The sequence below is a fragment of the Limulus polyphemus genome, unplaced genomic scaffold (genome assembly GCF_000517525.1).
Source record: "Limulus polyphemus unplaced genomic scaffold, Limulus_polyphemus-2.1.2 Scaffold3709, whole genome shotgun sequence".
NCBI lineage: Eukaryota > Metazoa > Arthropoda > Merostomata > Xiphosura > Limulidae > Limulus > Limulus polyphemus.
Window position 1 is genome coordinate 30,797 of NW_013669319.1, and position 18,117 is coordinate 48,913.

At 34.0% G+C, this 18,117-nt stretch overlaps 1 protein-coding gene across 3 annotated transcripts in view; it reads right to left on the reverse strand.

Moving 5' to 3' along the window:
• The window catches only part of LOC106469889 (protein Gawky-like), an 84,977-nt gene that overhangs the window by 9,982 nt on the left and 56,878 nt on the right, over window positions 1–18,117 (reverse strand). For all 3 annotated transcript variants that reach the window (XM_022398464.1, XM_022398465.1, XM_022398463.1), the window contains exons 12-15: window positions 9,865–9,996; window positions 7,870–8,094; window positions 5,068–5,921; window positions 3,984–4,180 (exon numbers count right to left, since the gene is read on the reverse strand). In XM_022398464.1, the coding sequence (XP_022254172.1) occupies window positions 3,984–4,180; window positions 5,068–5,921; window positions 7,870–8,094; window positions 9,865–9,996 (1,408 nt within the window). The remainder of the gene's footprint in view (window positions 1–3,983; window positions 4,181–5,067; window positions 5,922–7,869; window positions 8,095–9,864; window positions 9,997–18,117) is intronic.

The following is an 18,117-nucleotide window of genomic DNA, read 5'->3' on the forward strand; positions in this document are numbered from 1 at the left end:
AGCCCTGCTCAGTGATATTTACATGGAAGACTTTGAAACTAGAGCCTTTCATATAAGTATCCTGATATTCAAGATATGGAAGTGCTACATAGATTAATTTGTTCATATAGGCAAACAACTCTTCAAGACTTCCTCCAACACCTAAATCACATAATCCAAGTACACAGTTCACTATGAAAATAGAAGAAAACAGAACTTTGCCATTGCTGGATACCCTCATTCATGGACAATATCACCACCTCACCATCAGAAAATATAGAAAACAAACACACACACACACAAACAGATATTTGCACTATAAGTCCAATCAGTGATAGCATGGTAAACAAGAAATCATTATGAATATGTTTGATAGAGCCAAAAAAATCTGCACTGGAGACAAAACTTACAGCTAAACTTCAGAAAAAAAGTTTTAAAAACAACAGTTACCCTACAAGCTTCATCCCAGTCTTCTTGAAAATAAAAAGTTTCCAGCCCCAACACAAAAACAAATTACTTTACCATACATCTCTAAATAAGGCAAGAAAATCAAGATGTTATACCACAGGTTCACCCAAAAAAGTTTATTTCATATCTGGAAAACCCTCCACAAATAATCATATAAAAACCCATCAACAGGTTCAAACAAAAATAACTAATCACCATAATACCATGTTCATGTGGAAATACATACATTATAGGAACAGATCAAACCATAGAACAAAGACTAAAAAGCATAAGAACGTAACTAGAATGACACGTGAGGAAAAATCAGCATTGGCAGAACATAATTACAGGTCATATAAATGGGGAACAACATCATGGATCACCTTTACACCAACCAACACTAGAGCTTTGACATCAGCAACCTCTGGAAAAATCTTTCTCCCCAAACTACACAGAATGAATGATGACTTCAAACAATGTACTTCCAGATACGCCTACTCACACAGAGAGATAAGTACACAGGAAAGAAATCTTATCACAGAACAATGTTAATCAACAAAAAAAAATGCTATACATTTAACCACTTTGACTTGAACCTGAAGAAGACCTAAGAATAGGAGCCTAAATGTCATCCACTCTAGTAATAAGAAGTCCATTAAAGCCAAAACTCTACTAATTGCACCTCTAAAACTCTACCTTGCAACTGCGTAATTTTACACCCACATGCCAAGTCATATATAGACCTCTATATATTGTAATGACAAAGATATCTGAAAAAACAATTCAATGGTTGGATTTGATCCAGGGTTTTACAGTTTAAATGACTGGATCTGACAACCTATTGCTGATCATCCTGGCTTCTGTAAGCACATGGACAGGATGCTGATGCCTCCTGTCACCACAGTTATAGTAGGTATCTTTTCTGTTCCTCAATGAATAGACTGCTCCCCCCATTCACAACATGGACACAACTGAAGTAGCAGGCTCAACAGGTCACTTCAGGCTAAACCAAGTTACCTCATGATATTTGCAGGAGTGGTCCCATCTGTCACGACCTCTGGTATTGTGGGGTAAACACTCTCACTCACATGTACTGCATCTCTGACTGAGCAACACTTACTGATTTCTTCCCTTCCTGAAAGTCAGTCAAATTTACAGTCTCATACTTTGATGCCACTGACATAGCTTCTGTCTGATACATAATGTCTAATGACCATGTGATGTCACACAAACCCATTAGGAAGTCCTCAATAACATTATTCACCAAGATATCTACCCAGTCAACTGCCATCATGCTGGAATATACTCAGAGCAAGATTTTAGATCATCAGTATATGCAGCTAAACCTTCATGGAACCACAAGCTTTAAATTCCATCCTGTATATGGCTCTGTTTTCTAGAGTCCAAGCACTGATGCAACTATGATGTGATAACAGTTTCCCACCTACAGAGTTGGTAAGGTTCCAAGTAATCCATGGCATCTACTGCCAGACCATATAAACTAAGCAGTAGATTCTACATCATCCAGGAATTATGAGTGGCTATCTGGCAAATATGTTAAGGAAGCAACATTGGTTTTTCTGTTGCTGGACACCTTTGAAACTGGAGGCGAGATTTGTTTCACATTGTTTATATACTTCAACATGAATGATGAAGCCAAAATCTGAACATTCTGCCAAATGTCAAACTCCTACTTGTGGCCACTCAAGTTATATGTTGCCATAGCAAAAGCATCACCATCAGAGGCTACTCAAACTTAAGGTTTTTGGTTGTTGCATAGCATCAATATTTCTCATTACAAGAAGGCTTCTGACTTATCCAGGACATGATGGTGACTGAAATTGATGGAAGGCAGGTAGTCAGATGACAAATGTCTGCTCATTGTAGCTCATCTCTAGCCAATTTCAAAGCATCTATTTTTGTCAGCACAGGATTCCAATAACCCAGCTCACTATATAAACAGCAAAATAAGGTATCAGTGAAACCATGGTTGGTTAACCCTTCATAGAATATTTCCACCATTGTCCTCAAGTTCTGCTAATCTACATAAGAGATACTGATATCAGCAGTTCCAGACAAGGCCAAGCCACATTTAAATCATCTCTGTGAATGGGAAGAGCATGGAACTTTGTAATGCTTGCTGAAGCATTGAAGAGTACTCAGCATTCTGCACAGGAATTCTCAGAGATAACTGGAGTTCTCTGAGCTCACCCTCAGATCATATTGGCTTCCCTCCTCTTTGCTACAGATCTTGCCAAATCACAGAAGTGTCTATTGGATGTTAATCCATAAAAAGCATAAGAGAGAAATATATCTTATGGGGGAAGGGGTAAGATGAAAAGAATTACCACAATCACAGTAATAACTAGATCCTGATCAAGATATCAAAGTTTCACCTAACTTGAAACAAGCTGCTGTATTATTTATGGACAAACCTTACACACAACTACCTGATCCTCCTCACAACAACTGAGAATTCAAGGGCCTAGTATGTATAAAAACAGGTGTTATGATTTATTATTGGTAGAATGAAGTTAAATAAAAGCAAGTGCTTTACTGATAAACAGGTACTGGTTCGATGATCATGAAGTGGTTATAAAACTATGGTATTATGGTGAAGTGTAAGATGAATCAAGAACATAAGCTGTATTTAAATATAAAGGGTAAATAAATGAAAACCTTAATGAATAAAAAGTAGATGAGAATAACCTTTATTAACAATGAAGATCAATCATGCACAATCAGTAGGTATTGATGGAAACAATGAAACAAAGACAGGAATTTACATCAAGTGTGTGGCTCTCTCAGTGTCAGAAAGTAATCTCTTTGAATATGTCCAAACTGCATTTATCATTCAATTTGTGTCTGTAGCTGACCAAACTGAAAAATTGATTCACAAAAATTTAAATATTTCTGCTTCATGAGACAGTTGTAAAGTAGTCCCACACTCACGCACAAGGTAAAGTGATACAACTATCCAATGAAACAGTAGATAGCTTCCATAATTGGCTCCTGCTACAAAACATAACACCTAGGGATATATTTAGTATGACTTCAACCAGATTTAGTATGTTCTGAATGAACACATTAGGAAAATTTAATAACTTTGAAAACATGAAATATGCACTATAAGAAATAAAGTATGTGGTAGGCAAATACCACATGTGTATACAACATGAAAGGAAAATAAATATCAACAGTTATAATGATAAAGTATACAGTTTTTTAATTTGTATTCTTGTGGATGTATATATTCATTCAAAACCCATATTCTCATTAGAGTGAAATTATTAGGTTAGAAATTGTAGTATAATAACAAATTAGTTTGTATTAGTTATTAATTTATCTGTTTTCCTGTCCACTTACATTTTGAAATTTATAAAGTTTTATTCCTCCCATTGTTTTTTTAAAATACCTGGATAATCTTCTAATTCTAGAATTTTTTCTTAGTGTTAAATCACACATTAAGTTTATGGGAATCTAAGTTTTTTAAACTATAATTTTTGTTGTTATCACTGAATAATTTTATAACAAAGACTTCTGATATCATGGTTTACCCATGGGAAAACTGGGACCCCAGCTCTGATGACTTCCACCATGTGATGTGTTCCATGAGCCACCTAAGCCTCTGCCTTGAGAAATAAGGCCAGGTGGTGGACCCCGAGTCTTGGGAGTTGGTGCTCCCCAAACATCAGATCCTGAGCCCAAAGCACTCCAACTGGATTTCAAATTGGCTTGTTTGTTGAAGTTGGAGCTACAGAGAATTTTTTTTATCTGTATTTTAAATTTTTGACATTCAAAATTTCAGTAAAATTTGTATATGTTTTTTCACAACTGTCTTGATAAATCTACTTTTTTATGTGGATAAAATATATTCATTTTGCTAGAGAATCAAATAATGGAAAAGTAATCACTTGTAACAGAGCTTAGCCCTATTTTTCTGTATATATTTTATCCAAAAAAAAAGTAAATTTATTAAAATAATTGTGAAAAAAAATATTCATAAGAGTAAATAAAGTTATATAAGTTATGAAACATATAAAAGCTTATATACAGAGCATACATACACTGGTGGAAAACAATATGGCAAGTTGTTAATTAATTTTATATGCATGAAAATCAAACTCAAACTTCCCATTACCCTTTGTATTTTCTACTAACTCTAAAGACTATTTAACAAAATTTCTATTAAATTGTGATGCAGAAACTCTTATATTAAATAATAATAAATATTAAATATTTCCATCAAATTAAAAAAACTTTCAACTTTGCACAGTATAATTTCATGTCACAGGCTGTAGAAAATGAGCTAATGGACCAAATTTGGCTGGCGGGTCGTATGTTGTGCACCATTGACTTAAATATTATGGAACAAAATTAACCAACACACTATTTTAGATAAGTATACCAAAACTTACATTTGTCAGAAGTACAGATGGCTTTACTAAAAATAAAAACTAGCTTCAGTACTTCTGAAATGTCAACAAATGTTTTTAAAAGTAGTAAAATAAGTAAAGACATAAACTGATGTTTTTATCTAATGATGAATGATGTACTACAGAATTATAACACATCTTTGGCAGCAACTTTTTATCAACATACATTTAACATTCTTGTAGGCTGAAAAATATAATAACACACCTGCTCTTAGAGGTAGGTGGATTACAAGTCCAGCAGTTGTTGGCACCAGGTAAAGTTGTGCTCAGTGAAGACATCATGGCACTACTGCTATTGGTGATACTTGGACTAGATTTTGCTGACCAGCTAAAAATGTCTGAATCTTTAATAGTGTTTAAAGAGAGAGGAGACCGTTTCACACTCCCTGGAGTAACATGTGGATCATCTTCTATATTTTTCATCTGTAAATGACCTTTCCAAGGCTTCCCTGGCTCAAACTCTGCTACTAGGTCATTTAAATTGTATGTCAACTGGGCTTTTGAACTAGCTGCTGAATAAGTGGTAGATGAGGAGTCTTTGCTACCTCCTATGGAAAGATTGCCATTGCCATTGGAAGCACCTACTTTGATAGAATTACTAATAGAAGTTGTGGGACTGTTTTTTGTGGTGGCACCAGCAGATACAGATGGTGAGGACTCTGGCCAATCAACCCGAGTTCCTGAAAGGCTTGACCAAGTGCTATCACCCTGAGCCAGGAAAGGGTGCAAGTTTTGACTTGAATGTGATGAAGACAAGTTAAATGATGAGATTTCTGTTGATGCCATGGGTTTTGCTACCGTACCTGGTGCACGACTAAAACTTTCAGAACCATTGGCACTTCCTCCACATTTAGCTCTTGGATTAGGTCCTACATCTTCCTTTTCAAGGAAAGAATTCTTCCAATGTGGAAGACGAGACTGAGATTGACCAAATGGAGAGTCTTTTAGTGACAAGTCACGTAAATCAGGATTGAGAGTGGACATGGGATCAAAAGTTGGCTTGAACAACTCATTAGAGGACAGCTGGGGACTTGATACGGTTGCTTGATGAGGAAGTTGCTGTAGAAAAGAAGAATTACAAAACTTGAATATCACTTAAGCCGAGGTTGTTAAACATACAATAAGCTATACAATAAATGAACTGGCTTAATATTAAATGATATTGCAAAATTAGTATATGACAATGAAAGTAGCAAAACTTTGTAGTACTTCTTTTTATATTGCACATATTTTTGTGTTGTATTTAAAAAATCAAAAATCTATATAATTAGCTTACAAGGACACTAACAAAAATGGATGACAAATATTATTGTGAGAAAAATAAAATAGTTATAATTGTTAAGAGTTTCATTTAGATTAAATTCATATTTTAGCATTCATAAATAGGATGTCTGTTTTCAAAACATTTTTAAAAAGTCCATACTTATGCAGTCTTACCACTTGCCTTTTTCACTCATTTTGGACATCAATAATACGAAAAACATTTTTCTCCTACGAATTTTAACTTCTAAACAATGAAAAATCAAATCTGTAACAAGTCTGTTATAAGAGCTGAAGGCATCCTAAACAATACTAACTTTGATGAAAACAAATTTCTAAAGTCTTAACACATTGTTAATTTGTCTACAAAAAGCCATGTCAAAAGAATTACCATGGGAATGTTTAATTGATGTTTATATTGTTGTATTAGCTTATGAAATATCAGTTACTGGCAGATTGGATTGTTGTAGACTCCAGATGTGTTGACTTCAGAAAACCTAAAAAAACTTTTATGGTAATTAACAGACTAATCAAATAAAAACACAAACATCTAATGTTTCTTTCTGATACTATATCATAATGTAAGGATGTCTGGCTGTTTTTTTTTTTACTGCTGAAAAGAATAAGGAGTATCCAGACTGACCCCTCCCCTACATCCACACCTGTTTATTCAACATTAAAGAATATAGTTACACAATTATAAATGAGAAAAAAAAAAAATTAATTTTATTTAACACAAAAATAGCCAAAGAGTTGCTGGTGGATGCTGCCACCCAGTTAACTTTGCTCTAGTCAGCAGTTCAGAATTCATAGAATGAGAGATAGCCTTAGTAGCTTTGCCATAACAAAGACATTTTGGTGGCAATGAGAATCGAACTCAAGACCCTCGAATCATGAAGCACCCCCCCCCCCCTCTTCCAGAATCACCAGGCCATGCTGTACCAAAGCTGAATAGATTTGAAGTAAAAAATAAATAAATTTTAACACTGATATTAAGTTTTGATACCACAATGGGTGGAGCACAGATGGTCCATTATGTAGCTTAACTTGTGCTTGACAATAAACATAATATTTCAATTACTTGAATAGCTGAAGTAATAAAAAATAATAATAATTGGAAATCTTAACTTTGATTAGTTGATTATTTTCATGAAAGTTGATTTAATCACAATTTAGATTAATTGACTGTTGAAATAATCAAAAATAGTAATAATTGGAACAATCAATTTTCATTAGTTGATTATTTTCATGACCCTTGATTTAATTGTAATTTTCATTGACTGTTGGAATAATCAAAAAAGCAGAAATAATTGGAGATTCTAATTTAATTTCGAGTAGTTGATTATTTTTATGACATTAGTCAATTTAATCATAATTTCAAAGATTTTAAAGATTAGTTTACATGACAATAATTAGTGTAATTGCTGCTCATACGTAATCGATTAGATCATCCAGCTCTAGCCCGTATAAAGATGTTTAAACAGTCAAATATTACACAGGTAATAAAGAATAACTGTACTACATTTTTAAAAATTTTGTCCAACCTCAGCATTGATTTCCACTTTCTGAGAAAACATTTTTTATAGAAAGATATGTTTATACTATATTTGTAAAAAATATCAATAAGTCTTAAGCTGTTTCTTGAGAAGACTTGTGCAATATAATTTTTATATGCATACATTGCTTGAAAAAGAAATATGTATTTATTGGAATTGGCTGCTTGAGAAAAGGAATATGTTAGTCTCACCTGTTGCTTGAGAAAAAGAGCTTGCTGAGAAGCTATTTGGTTCTGGAGGTTGAGAATCCTTTGTTTGGTTTGTGTAATATGAAGATTCATCTGCATGGAAGAATTCCCTTTTCCTAAAGGCTGTGACTGGATCAGCTGCTGTTGAAACTGATGTAATACTTTGATCTGCTGCAGCAATTGATATAACAGCTGTAAGGTCTGGGGGGCCAATGGCTGGTTAAGAATCTGGAAAAAAAATATGTTAAAACAATATGGAAGAAAACATTTGGCATTTAGATAACATAACTTCTAAGAATATAAAAACAAGTCTATCAACAGAAAACATTATGCTGAAAGTTAAACATTTAAGTTTCCAACTCAGATAATACACTGCCCTCTTGAACACTGTCAGATGCATGACTTTATTTGGCCACATGGTTGTGGCCATGACCTGAAATCTTTGTAACCAGGGATATAGACTGCTCAAAACTAAAAAGGCCGGATTATTTTTGTTGGTGTATTTTTACAAATGACAGATTTAGACCATTATTCTTAATTGTTGCCCCATGAAGGCTCTGGTAAGGCTTGGAAAGAAAGTATTTTAACATAGATAAAAGTTTGTGTATAATTCTACATATATTCTTAATTAATTCTTTTCACTGCAACATCAGGTGTGGTTATATTTCAAACAGGACCTTGGTAGGCTATTTGTGTTGTTAAATAATAACCAGAATGGAAACTACACAAGGTTAACACTGAACGTACTTCACTGTTCATTAACGATCCTTTCAACTGGTTACATTTTTGTCTTACATTCATTGATTTTTTCAGAAGCTATGTTTGTAAGTCATTCCTGAATCAGTAATCTTCTCCATAAGCATGGTTTTTTTGGAGGCAGAGTTTAAAGCTCTGGCTTCAAATTCTTCCACATAGATGTCACTGAAATAAGGTGAGAGGGGGGAAAACTGTAGGCAAACTATGAGTTTGTAAAAACAAGGGATCTTGAAACTGAAAGAAAGTGCTATTAGTGCATGTGACAATAGCTCCATTATGGAATTAAAACTAGGGTGGTGTCTTCAGTGAGTTTCCTTTTTATTATTGGAAAATTAAGACTGATGGGACTACTGAGGAGCATTTATGTCATCTAAGCTCACAAATCTGTATTATTTATGTTGTTTCTTCAATTGGAGTAGCAATGTTTAATTACACTAGTTTCAGTGTGTTTTTTCAAAAGGGCATAGGATGAAGGCAAGGTATTTAGATTGCTAATGACAGTGAGGGGCTAATAGGACTGACAATTGGTCAGAGAGAAATTTATGGTTTGTGAATTTTGGGTAGAGTTGTGGCCATTTGCTTCTGTTCATGATGATTTAGGTGATATTTTCTGATTTCTATTTATTGATTAATCTGTTAGTTGATCATTTTAGTTTGTTTGTTGGATTTGTTTCCACAAGTTTATGTTCTTTTTTGACGATGGTTTGGAGTTGTTTATGGTACTGTAGTTTGTTCAATTTATATGGTATTTGATGATGTACAAGTCTATGTAGTGTATAAGTCGCCCTATATTTGTCATAAAAAAGTTAGGATTTTCCTAGATCTGGTGTACAAGTCAACCAACATTTTATAATGATCCATTTGTAAAAAATTTCATGTAAGTATTGTAGCAGGAAGAATTCAGAGGAAGACATAGTACCTAAATAGACAAGAATGAACAACTGCTGACTTGATTGTCTCTGACAATCATCATGCTGACTACAACAAGAAACCAGAAGAGACTAAACAATGATATGAAATAAAATATCAATTTTTATTCATTCATGTTATGTTTTCAATGTACATATATATTGTTTTTTACAAATAATATTTACACTAATAGAATCATTAAAATAAGCAAGTCAATTGGTCCTTATGATTCACAATGAATAAAACAGCGCAATTAGTCATTTATTTAGCTGCTCTAACTTACTGATCATCCTCCCCAACATAAAACAATTACAGTAATAATACACTGTATACCTGAGGATTAAGGTGTCCTGCTTGTACAGCCATTTGAATCTGCTGGACAAGATGTTTTAACTGTGCTGCTGATGGTAAGTTTTGGTGGTTTAATCTACCAGAATGACCACCTAGACCATTCTGAGCTACAACCTGTGTGGAATACAACAGATCTAAATTTTTCATTAAGAAATAAATACAAAATAGCAAAATATAAATTTTATATAATCATAAGATACTGTAGTTTGATTTACACAGTTTGAAGCATATTTTTACTGACAAAATGTTTAATGTTCACATGTAATTTGATGTATATTTTTTATATGAATAAAATGAGACTCCTTCAGGTTGTGCAAATTACAGGTGTTTTACAGCACTTTCAAGTGTATTTAAATATAAAAAAATTTCAAAACAACCCTAAAGTATACTTAATGGTGTTTTAGTAACAACTAAAATGAACAAAAATATTTATATGCTAGTTTGATAGAAAATTACTTGTAGTATGTTTAAAATTTGTAACTACATATAGTGCATGCACATATTGATAATGAAGGCCCTATATTATACCGATATTCTATTTCCAAAATTATCAAATGTTATTATTATACAACTATAAAAAAATGTTATGTAGAATTATACACAGACTTTTCTCTTTGTTAAAATACTTTTATTTAGGAGCTTTAAGCCCTCTTATCGGAGGCTTCATCAGGCAATAATGTACTAAATGATAAAAATTTGTTTAACCAATGAAGAATCTGGTAAGAAGGCTGAAAGCTTGCAAGTAAAAGTATTTTAATGTAGAGAAAAGTCCATGTATAATTAAACATAATATATTTTGCTTTTGTTTTATAGTTGCATAATAACGACACTTCATTTTGGTAAGAGAATATCCATTTATTTCAAAGAATCAGATTTTTTTTTTGAGAAAGAAAAAAGTTGCTATGAAACTATTCTTAATTTCATAATCAATTTCTTTAATAAAATTGCTGACATAGTTATTAGATACATGGAAAAAGATGTTTCAACAACTAATTAAAAAAAAAACAGTAAATTGTTTGGAATCCCATACTGTATTGCTGACTTCTTAATAATGAGCTCATGGGACTTGCTGAAACACTGCATAGATCTCCAAATTAGTTTATCAGATGGCAGGGCAACTGACATCAGTTCAAAAGAGCTGTGTAAATAATTGCAGGCCCTCTGTTAGAGAGCAGCTAAAGTGCATTGCAACACATGCCCAAAACAGATAATCATCATAATTTCCTATCATCCTATTGTACCAAGAATTCTACTGTTTATTTATATTTTCACTATAACTCACAATTGAACTTTATCAATTTAAGACCCGAATTAGTAATAACTGTTAATGATGCAGATCCCAGAACAGGATGAGCTATTGCATTTTCAGCAAATAAATAAGTAGAAAAATGTGCAGGTGATAAATCACTTTAAAAAACTATGGTGTATTTTATTTTATTGGCAGAATTTCAAACAAGCACTCTTTTTCAAGCCAGAAATATGCCCATTAGTTAATGACAACTACAAGAACATTTGGGAAGGAACAATACACAATAACAGAACATAACGTAAAATAGAATTAAACATTATGGTAATGACAATATAATAAAGCTGAAGAAAAGAACTGGTGATTAAAAAAAAAGCAATAAAATTATTAAAAATATAAAAAGTTTACAAAGCAAAGAAAGAAATAACTTAAGGCAATAAATAACAGTTATTTTAAAAATTATATAAAATGGGTGTTTGGCCACCTACCAACACCAATAAGACATTTGTTTCTACAGAAACAAACCAATACATGGACAACCCTACCCTACCTGGAACACTTCTTCCTCTGAATTACTATGTCAAAAAGTGTTGAAAGGAAATTTACAACTTGGATTTTACAACTGCAACAGCTGTTAGAAATCTCATTAAAAATTAACAGACAGCTTTACATAATCTTCATTCCTGCAACAACATTGTAATAAAATATGCTGACAAAAGAAGGACTCTATTTTCAGTAAGCTCACTGACAATTATCAGACCATTTGTCCTATGCTATCTGTGATAACAACCCTCTTGATGAATATTAAAAGATTGTTCATGCCACTATAGAACTAATGATAAGAAATAATAAACTTTCATTAGAAGCTAAGAATTTAATTGTTAAATACCTTAGGCTTTATTGTATCTTCTTTCTAAGATACATAAGCCATACCATCCTGGTAGACCCATAGATTCAACATACCACTGCCCAACTGAACTAATTTCTTGTTACCTTGGTTCCATCCTTATTCAAGACACCAATGATGCCTTACAAAAGAATTGTGAATTTTAATTCAAAATAATATTCTATTATTTTATTAACATTTGACATAACATTGTTGTATACCTCCATTCCACATGAAGATGGACTCAAGGCCATAAAACACTACCTTGATAAAATAGATACTCTCGACCCACCTATTAAAATCCTGATCAGATTAGCTGAACTAGTTAAATGTCTTTTCTTTTGACAAAAAATTATATAAACAAGTGAAAGGAAACTAAAACGGGTCGTCCCTCTTATGCCTCTTTGTTGGTTACATTGAAAATTGTATATTTCATGAATACACAAGTGATCTCCCTGCCTTATATTGTAGATATACTGATGATGTTTTACTATAGCTACATGCATTAATGATGAGCTCGACCTTCTTCTTCAGTTCATTAAATCCTTTCACACATCACTCCAATACATATCTTCTACTTCCCACCAAGCCATTTCATTTCTTGAAAACTATTTCATGGAATGATGGTGGCAATCACATGAAATCTATGCAACAAACTGATGATACACACATAGCTAATTACATTTTCACTCTAGTATGTCAAGAGAAACATTCCCAAATCACAGCTTGCCAGATTATGTACACTTTGCAGTAACAACCAAAATTATAATAGCAAACCTATCAACATGTTCAACTTTTTCCAAAAATGTGGCTACCCTATTTCTCTTCTTCATCACACTAGATATAATCTATATATAATCTAGATATAATCCGAATTCAGTTTTTTGGAGATTCCTTAGCTTAAATCATATTGGTAATTATAACACCAATACCCTAGATAACTTAAAACTTCCAGCAAAATACATCTAACCTTGCTTCAACTAACACAATCTTACTTCCACTGATGATAAACACATTCTCCATACACTTACATTTCACCCATTCAAACACAAATAAACACACACAACTTTCAGCTCAGAACACATGGACAATAACATTAAAGATTTACTCATCTACAGTCAACTTCCAAACAACATACAACTATCATCTGACACTCAAGTTGATACGTATAACTGTTGGAGGAGCAGATGCAATACTTGCCCTTACATTGATCATAGATTATTTGTTAGAGGCCATAAATCAAGGTATTCTGTGAATAGTCATTTCAACTGTATATCTAAATGTTTAATATATTGTATCATTTGTAACAACTGTGACCAATTCTATGTAGTAGAAACAAGCCACATGCCTGTTGGACACACATGAGAACCCTTATATATCATCTTGATTAAAGGTCAAGATAAACCTTTAGCTCGACACTTCAACAAAGCTGATCATTTCCTTGAGTACTTTAAATAACTTGCCCTATGACATGCCACCTTCAACACCAATTATCCTTTAAATATTAATGAATGGTTCAGCTTTTTATAAAAATTTTAAAAGAATCTTCACTTATGACCTTAAAAATCTTTAAGTTATTTCTTTCTTTGCTTTGTAAATTTGTTTTCATATTTTTAATAATTTCTATTACCGTTATTCAGCTTTATTATATTGCCATTACTATACTGTTTAATTCTCGTGGTTCTATCTCATGCTACACCCTGTTCTCATGTACTGTTTGCTTTCAAAACATTCCAATAGTTATCATTAATTAACAGGTTTGTTACCGACTTGAAAAAAAGAGCATTTGCTCAAAACATCACCAAGAAAATAAAATATAACCTTAGTTTTTAAGGTGATTTATTTCAGAAGTCTAATTTCTTATGTGTATTTTTAGATGACTTAGTTTAATAATGTTAGGTTTACTTAATTATTTTTATATTTCATATGCTTTTGACCTCGTACATATATACTCGGAGCAAATTCACCCATGTATGTACATCAACACTTATAAAGTGTCTTATATTCAATGGTCAGGTTAAGCAGAGATAAGTAACATTATAGCTTCTCTTAACTCTTTCAGCATGGGCTTGGTTCCTGGGACCAACCTCATAACCATTTTGTGCTTGTTAGAATTTTCTTGCTATAGCTTATAAATTAGCAACTGAATTTAATGAAATTTGGCACATTATTAGTAAACATTACAATGCTTTCATATGCAAAATATCAAATATTTTTATTATGTCTTAAGGTTTGTAAAGCAATGTTTTTCTCATGCATTTTTTTTTCTTTTCACATCTTGCCTATCTAACATGCAAAGTAATTTTCATTTTAAGATTAAAAATACTTTTATGCATCAGAAAATTTTCAAATTTCACATACAAAATCTTTATAATTTCCAGATAGTCATCAAATGTTTCTTAAGAAAAACTTTATATTTTATTTGTTATTTTCAGTAATGAATCTCTGTACGGGTTTGGTAGATTTGACCGATCTCATAACCACCATAAAAAATTAGGAAATAAATATAAATCATGCCTCTTTCATTTTAGAATGAACATAAATTATAACTCGAAAACATAAATGTTTAGACTAAATAGCTTAAACCTCATAACATTATACATTTATATATATTTATTATTTTTATTATATTGACCATTCAGCCATGCCTGGTTAACAATACAGAAGTTACAATGATGCAGCACATATGCACTCATGTTACCATATCCAATAACATAAAACTGACCTGTAGTCTTTACAAAGTGACCTGTGTTTTAGTGGACTAGTATTTTATAAAAGTTAACGTTTTCCTAAATTGAAAATGTATTTCCAAAACATACTTACCATCCACTGCCACTTTAGCTATTTCTCTATCTTCAAGGTTTCTACCTCTTTGCCCATCTAACCATTCAACTCGCTTGCTCCAGTTTGTTATACCCCCCTTTAATGCCCTGGGCAATATCTAATTTTCAAAACTCTCCACCAACATCAATGCACCCTCTATCCAGGTACTGTTTACAAGCATCTCATTCAGATAATGTAATCACTTTTTCAAGACTTAAGTCATTCCCAAGATTAACAGTGGCTCTTAATGGGAAGGAAGGGTAGGAAAGTGTCAGCAGAGGTAAGTATTATTGGAAATACATTTTCAATTTAGGAAAATGTTAACTTCCAAAACATACCATCTGCTGCCACTTTAGCTAGAATTCCACATTAAGAAGGTGGAGGGGGCCGGTGAAGGCATTAATCATTCAGAAAATGTCTGCATAGAACCTGGATTTACCAAGATAAGAGTGGTACCCAAGTGGGGAAACCCCATTACATCCAGAACAGGTATGCTCTTCAGCCAGAACTTAATATAGATATCAATGGTGGAATATTACATGAATAATTATTATAGGCCAGCCCCAACCAGATGGATGAGGTTCCACAACTCAATGTCTTGGTTCCAATATCCCATGTTGGTGGCTAGGGCAATTGGACCACAATGTAATATATAGTTATACTTTGTATTGGATACAAACCTGTAGCTATAGAGTGATGAGTTCCAAACCACCAGAAATATGAAAAGAAAGGAAGCAACACTGAAGTGGACAAACTTTCTCTTCCATCTGAAGAAGACCGAAAGGCATCATCCCAGGCTTGAAATGACGGGATTATGCATGCCTTACTCGACCAAAGGAACAGAACTCATATCCAGTCTGGAATCATGAACATTCATCATTACTTTCCAACCATGTGGGCAAGAAGCATTCCACTTGCTCCCAGAATTATGGAGAGGATGTGGAACACTGTGTTTCAACCAAGGACCTTGTATGGGACCACTTCACATTCGGAATTATGAGGTGATAGTGGACCTCTATCCATGAACAATATACAATTGAACTTTGTTCATAAGAAGGGCCATGCATACCCTAACTGGCTAGCTTAGGATCAAATCTGAACCGGTATTACAAGTAGGCTCAAGCGTAGGCCAGCGTCATTCCTACTGACATCTGGGAAATAAATCCAGGGACCCGGGTAGGAGGGCCCCCAACTTTGCCCTCTTCTCCAAGAATGGAGGAACACACTCTAATACTCGGAGGAAAAACCTCTGTCCACCACCCTAGTGACTGGAAACTGGGTGTGGTAAGGACTCCCTCACTCCACTAGTAGAATCTGGGGGGTGGTGGTAATGTGCACTGGGGTGTTCTGAGGAACAGTGCTCTGGAAACAGTGCAATAGGTGAACCAAGTTTCCTAAATTTTGAAAAGCAAACTGATCACGATTTATTCAATCTGATGATCGCCAGGGACAGGCAGGATCCCTATTAACTTTACTCATAACAGTCCATGAGAATATGATAATGCCATCTGGAATGGACCTAGATGGTCTTATGGAACACCTCATTTCTACAGAGCCTGTTGCAACCAGTAGTATGGATAGTGAAATGGGTTGCTAGTGCAAAATTAGAATGATAAAAGCAAACCTGTACGGGCAACACTCGCCACAGGATGGCATTCAGATAAAAAATAAAGGGATCCTGGAAAGAAAAAAGAACATATGATGGAGAGAATTACTCATCCCTTGTTAAAATCTAACGGATGTAGTCAAAAACAGCCGCAGGGGTTAATTGAAAACCTTCAGAAGAGGAAACTGCCAAATCATGCAAGTAATTAGAGATAAAAGTATTCGGAGAAGTCCACATACCAGCCCATAAAATGTCTTACAGAGAGAAATTCAAGCCAGTAGCCAATGACACAGAAATGTGACGAATTTGGTGAGATGTGACTCACAGCAGATTCCTCTCCTGTAAAGATAGACCAGAGTAAGCAATATAAATCAATTTTCTAACCCACCTTGTTAAGGTAATGGAGGACAAATCCTGGGAACTGAAGGATCCCATGGAATAAATAGTCTATTCCTAGTACCCCGAAATGAGTTAGTACAAGCCACATAACACCTGATATGATGTTACAAATGATTGGGGGCTGGGTGATCATTAAGGTGAGAAATGGCTGGCAAGTGAATGGGTGAGAAGGAGTTTCCCCTTCTCTGGCTGCCAGAGTCTTTGGAAGGAAGGAAGGAACTAGCAGGGTAAAGCAAGACATAGATGGAATGATATATACATGTGTTGCAAATAATTCAGATTGACAACACCCACATGCAAACAGCAAAATATATACCTTAATCGAAAGGTGATACAAAGAACAGGAGGCTTAAAACTTGAAGGGATGATGAGACAACACATGTAAAACAACCTTAACTTTCCAATTTGGCAATTGAAAAAGCTGTTTGGGCCAAAGGATGCAAAAGGATTTTAATAGGTTATATATCACCGGAGAGTCAAAAACCTTCCTATATTTGGAATATCGAAAAGTTGTCAATAAGAGCACTTTATATAAGCCGCAGTAGACAAAGACAAACCTCTTTCAAAAATCCATGTCAAAAAATTTGAAATAGTAGACACCTTTGGATGAAGTGGGTTTGAATTTCCGTTTTCACTGACAATAAGTGTGCCACTTTCTTTGACAAATGGCCATAGTTGGTCTACGGAAAGATTTAGTTATGTACAACATACCTTTAGAAATTAAACACCCTATGTCTGGCAAATGCCCACATAACTTCCAGGCATGAAGTTTGAGTTTCTGAACATCTGGGCATTGAACGTCAGATCAAGGTTGTCTCAACAAAGATGGTCATAGAGGAAGTAGTAGAGGCGGACACACTTGCAATTACTGATGAAGAGGAAATCATGTTTGAGCTGGTGAAAATGGTGCTACCAAAAGAACCAGACAAGGAGTGGAAAAAATAATAGCGAGAACTCTGGGCAACAGATGAATAGGGGGAAAGGCATACAAATGTCAACCCGTCCAGTCCTGATTGAATGCATCTTTTGCTAAAGCTCGAGGATAACGTACTGGGGACCAAAACAACTGCAGTTGAGAATTCCAATGAGTTGTAAAGAGCAAATCCACTGAAAAACCTCGTAATGTAGCACCCATTCGAAATTTGATGAGCCGACGCTCCCAAACTACCAGCTGAAGCCAAAGAAAGACAAGAGGCCAACAACGATAAGGAAGAATGTAAACAGGCAGCATCTATCCATGATTCCAAGGTCTATGGAACTCCAGCAAACAACAAG